This window comes from Lontra canadensis, unplaced genomic scaffold (genome assembly GCF_010015895.1).
Source record: "Lontra canadensis isolate GAN:19392208 unplaced genomic scaffold, GSC_riverotter_1.0 scaffold79, whole genome shotgun sequence".
NCBI classification, from domain to species: Eukaryota; Metazoa; Chordata; class Mammalia; order Carnivora; family Mustelidae; genus Lontra; species Lontra canadensis.
Window position 1 is genome coordinate 2757864 of NW_022631073.1, and position 5000 is coordinate 2762863.

Consider the following 5000-nt stretch of genomic DNA (forward strand, 5'->3'; position numbering starts at 1 on the left):
CGGCGGGAGAGGGCACGCGTGTCGGCCCAGAGACCCCTGCCCCCTGGCACGGCCCACGGTGGCCGAGGCCTTGGACAAGGCAGAGGGGTGCAGGGACGAGACCCCTGCGTCCCCTGTCCTGGCCCTCCAGCCAGGCTGCCCAGCGCCCACGCGCTCTGGTCATGAGCCAGAGCCCTTCTGTCCTTGTCAGTGAGCACGCGGGCACGGAGGGGACAGTGTGATGAGGTTTTTGTCACAGCATCTCAACACACTGTCAGGATCCCTGAATCTTCATGCTTCAAAACACAAGAGCAGAGCTTGGCAGGAAGTAGAAGTGCTCGGGCCCCTGAGCCCAAGCCTCTCCGCCTGAGCCACAGCTTTGTTGCCTCTGAGTCATTACCTTTTTTCTCAAAAACACGTGTAGACCCTTCACAGATGTCACTCTGGCCCTTAAAGCACAGCCCCAGCCCTCCCTTTTCTTAAGAGTTGCACTCCCGGTAACTTTTAAAACATTAGTCTGGGAAGGGCTATTTACCTGGGCAGTGGTGTCCTCTGGGCTCAGCTGCCAGATCAAGCTGAGCACGTGCCGTTACACGGGATTTAAGGGTAAATGACAGTTTTTTTATGCTAGGGATGCTTTGGGACGTACCTGTCCCAAAATGGTATTTGTCATCTACCTGGAGCTCAGAGGTAACTCGGTATCCCGTGTCTTTATTTGCCAAAGTGGGCATCCCTGTCTGGGCTGACAGTCCCCAATGGGTCACTGCGCAAAGGGCCAGCCAAGGAACGGCCAGTCTAAGTTGCAACTGTTGTCATAAAACGTGGAGACCGTAATGTCAGGACAGATGTAAGTCTGTGGACATCTTCTGTGCTGGCCCTCGGACCCAGGGGCCGGCGGCGGCTCCCAGTCCTGCCCCCGTCGGGTGGCGAGCACGGGGCGGCAGGGAGCCTCCACCGCTCCCCGCGCCAACAGCTTTCTTCCTAAAGTTTGTGCGTTTGTCTCATGACCCTAACACATATCCGTTTTTTGTATTTTTATAGATTCTTTCTAAAGTTTTTCCTCAAGTGCAATCAGAACTGTCTGAAGAATGCAGGCAACCCCCGGGACATGCGAAGATTCCAGGTACACAGCTCCCCGGGCGCGCGGGCCCCCGTCCGGGCTTGGCCGTGCAGTTTGAACTCTGATGTGATTGTGCAGAAAACGGTCTTTAGTTCTCCATGGGCTTGGGAGCAAACCAGGACTGGCTCGTCGGATAGAACATTTAAATCGCTTTGCTTTAAGAATGATTTGGCCTCTTCCGTATGCCAGACTCATCGAGTCTGTGCGCAGCGGAGTTGGCTCTGACAGCGTGACCCTGGCTTCTAAGGTGCGGCAGGCGGTCACGCCACGTCCCGTCCCCGTGTTGGGCGGCCAGGTACCTGGAAGTCCGAGTTGTCAGAGCCGCAGGTGAAGTTGGGCTCCGCCGGAGCTCGGCCACGGTGAACCTCGTAGGTGTGTTTCAGAATGACTGTTTTAGAGTCTCTTCCGATATGTTGGTCCACAGCCTAGCCCGGTTCCTCAGCTGTACGTAGCCATGTACAGCTGATGAGAGCTTGGGGCCCCTGCCCAGGGGTCTTCTTTCAGGAATTGACGGGTGGATTCTCCGTGGGGCAGAGCCCTAGTGCAGCCTGTTGGGTGAGCACGAGACCTTGGGCCCTCCTCATGAAGGGAGCTGCACCTGTTTGATGCGGCCTCTCCAAAGTCCGGAATGTTCCCTCAGCTCAGCTTCCTTTTCCTCAGGGTTGATGTGTTCTGCGTCCTTACGCCCATGCCTAATTGCTAGAGCCATGTTGCTGGCTGCAGGCTGACTCCTTTTCTGGGCTGCTTCAGAGGATTTCAGATCAAGGCGAGAAGGTAGAGAGCTGGGGGGTTATCAGTGAGTGCAAATCTTTGCGAACCCTCAGGAGTTACTTCAGGCTGAGAGGTACTCCACGCACAGTGCATTATTTTGCTGATTTTAATTGTAAAACTATTCTGGGCTGAGATGCAGAACTGCTGCTCGTCCCTACCAGCCAGAGGAGAAGGCGGGGGCTAGTGGGAACGAATGCTGGGTCGGATGAGTTCCCTCAGACCGCTCAAGGTCATCTTTAGCAATTTAACTTCCCTTCTAGTCCTTTAGGACATGTGACATTTGTCTTCACAGCCAGCCAGCCAATCAGAGAAGGGTCTGTGGGCTGGTCCACAGTCATGGTCTGCAGGTGGGGACAGTGTCTCTTGTAAACAGCTGGGCTGCCTCCACTTTCTGGTGCCAGGCTTCGTGGTGGCCTCTGCCCACTGGAGCAGAGCAGAAGGCGCACATTGTCTTGCCATCGGCCCACACGCCATCAGTCGCACGTGGGCCCACAGTTACTAGAAGGAAGGACCTGCTCTGCTCTCCTTGGCCTGGCATCCCGCCTCTCAGAAGGTTGTGCAGGACCTAAGAGCTTGTCTGGGCCTCCACAATATTTGCAGCAGGCTTCCCCAATCAGCACCTTCCTGCAGGTGCACGGCAGGCCCGACCCAGGCCAAGAAACTCAACGCAGCTTGTCTGCTTTCCCTGCTGAGCCACTCATTTTTCCCTCAGTGACTGACCTAGATAGAGAGGACAGAGCAAAGGCAGTGTCCTTTTTTTTTTTTTTTTTTAATTTTATTTTTACCTTTCTTGCTTCTTTTACGTATCGTGGCCTAAGAACTTGGAGAAGGTCAAGTCTGGCTCAGCGTTCATTCCGTGGCCGTGCCTCTCGCTCAGGTGACGGTGCCTGTCCCCCCTGAGCCCCACGTCCTGGGGGCAGAGGCGGCCAGGCCGCTGTATGTGCCCGCCCTGTCGGTGGGTGGCCGTCGACAAGAGGAGACTGTCAGGTCTGAGACTGGACATGGGGACGATGAAGGCCGTACCTACCGTGTTTTGAGGCTCAGAGGGCCCAGCGCTGTGAGACTGCAGCAGTCTTGGCGAGGTCCACCTGGGAAAGAAGCGTCAAGGAGGCTGACCCTGGGAGGAGTTTTGGGGTGTGGTGGGTATGGCCCCTGCTTCACAATCTTCCTGTGGGGCCTGAGATTTTTTATGAAAAAGTCAATTACACATATGTTGACACATGTATATACATGCACATATACATACATATATTTACATAGCAGCTTTGACCTTTTCTTTACCCTTGAAAATGCAATTTATTTTGTTTGATCAGTTTTATTTATTATTTTTCTAATAGTTTTTTTGGGGGGTGGGGGAAGGGGCAGAGGGAGAGGGACTCTCGGGCAGAATCGCTGGTGAGCACAGAGCCCGATGCGGGCTCCATCCCACAGCCCCGAGATCTTGACCCTGGCTGAAACCGAGAGTCGGACGCCTAACCGACTGAGACACCTGGCGTTCCTCTAACAGACTGGTTTCTTAAAGAGCAGTTTTATGCTTTCGGGAGGAACCCATGGAAGGTTCTGAACGTCCCCACGCACCCCCTGGGTGCAGCCTCCCTCCCAGTTGCCCCAGTGTTGCTATCCTACGTCGGCTCCGTGGCATGAACCGTGATCTGTTAACCACGGTCCACGGTAGCTTCGGCTTTCAGTAGTCCTTTTCCATGTGTGTTTGGACATGTGCAGACCGGGCGGGGAGACCAGACGCGGACTGGGCGCCTTTCCAGCTCCGCCCTCCTGTCCAGCGGCACGTTTCTCTGTGGGGCTGTGCTTCTCAAGGTGCTGCTGGCCCTCACCACTGCCCACATGTGGCCAAGGCCAGGCTCCCGCACTCCCAAGGCCGGCTTCAGCCACCCCAGGCCTACTGTTTGACTCAGACGGAACCAGGGCTTGTGTCTTCGCTACTCTCATCAGCTCTTCTGAAAACAATAGCCACGCAGCCCCCCGTTTAAGAAACATCTTAAGGATGGGTAGTGATTCCCATTTCCTGAGTCCATTAAGGGGCGCCATTTCTGGGCTGCTTGGGAAGGCGCCCGGGGTCGGCAAGGTTGTCCAGTGGAAGGGGCCCTCCTGTCGGTACCAAGGTCCTTGCCAGCCTCCGCAGTGAACTTGAGAAAGGAGTCTTGCTTTGGGTTAAAAATGCTGTCACTAATATTCAGCTTGGTCTTTTCAGATGCAAGAAGGTTTGTTACCAGACATTAGATGTAATTGTCAAATCTACCTGGGGACCACGGATGATGGGCTGGGGTAGCTCGAGTGCTTCTGATTTAAGAAGCCTGTTTTTGGCAACTCGGAGTCCTCACAACTCTTCAAGACAGGACAGTCTCAAGTGAACTAATTTTAATTAGATAAACGATCTAATCAATATGTGAACAGATCAATCAAAGCAGCTTTCAAATGAGCGGCTAGAGGGGTGTTTCTGAAGCTAATGGCTAGAAGAATATTTCTCTGAATTGAATTCACTTGTTAGCATAATAGGAGATTAAACTGTAATTAGTGTAGCGGGTTTCGAAGAGAAGCAATCTCGAGTCAAAACAAAGCAAAACAGCCTGCCCACCCCCACGAGCGAAAAAAGGTGCAGGTGCTGACGGCCAGGGAGGACGACCGGGAGCAGGGGGGGCCCGGTGCGCGCAGCTCGGAGCTCCGTACGTGCGGCCCAGTGCCCACAGCTCTGAGCTCGGTGCGCGGGGCCCAGTGCCCGTGGCCCGGAGCTTGGTGCGCGCCACGGGGCTGGCGGAGGCTCCCGTCTCTTCGCTTTGCCCACGCATTTCACATCCGCTTCGTCTTCACAGGTTGTTGTGTCGACAACAGTCAACGTGGACGGCCACGTGCTGGCCGTGTCCGACAACATGTTTGTGCACAACAATTCCAAACACGGGCGGCGGGCCCGCCGCCTAGACCCGTCAGAAGGTACGGCCCCTTCTTATCTGGAAAATGGTAGGCACACATGTTACATGTCTTTTTTATTTGCAATGCTTCTTTTCCTTTGCACCACCTTTATGTTGATTCACGCCGCACTGCCCTCACCAGGGGCCCCTCCCAGGTCTGCACACTACCCCCCCCCCCCCCCGCCCCAGCCCACCCCCGGGGTCCT

General features: G+C 55.0%; 1 protein-coding gene across 10 annotated transcripts in view; it reads left to right on the plus strand.

The window, feature by feature from the left end:
* Positions 1-5000, plus strand: part of EBF3 (EBF transcription factor 3) — a 117058-nt gene that overhangs the window by 76362 nt on the left and 35696 nt on the right. For 6 of the 10 annotated variants that reach the window (XM_032882075.1, XM_032882065.1, XM_032882066.1 and 3 more), the window contains exons 7-8: positions 1021-1102; positions 4699-4843. In XM_032882075.1, the coding sequence (XP_032737966.1) occupies positions 1021-1102; positions 4699-4843 (227 nt within the window). The remainder of the gene's footprint in view (positions 1-1020; positions 1103-4698; positions 4844-5000) is intronic. The other 4 variants (XM_032882067.1, XM_032882072.1, XM_032882071.1 and 1 more) reach the window with 1 other exon arrangement.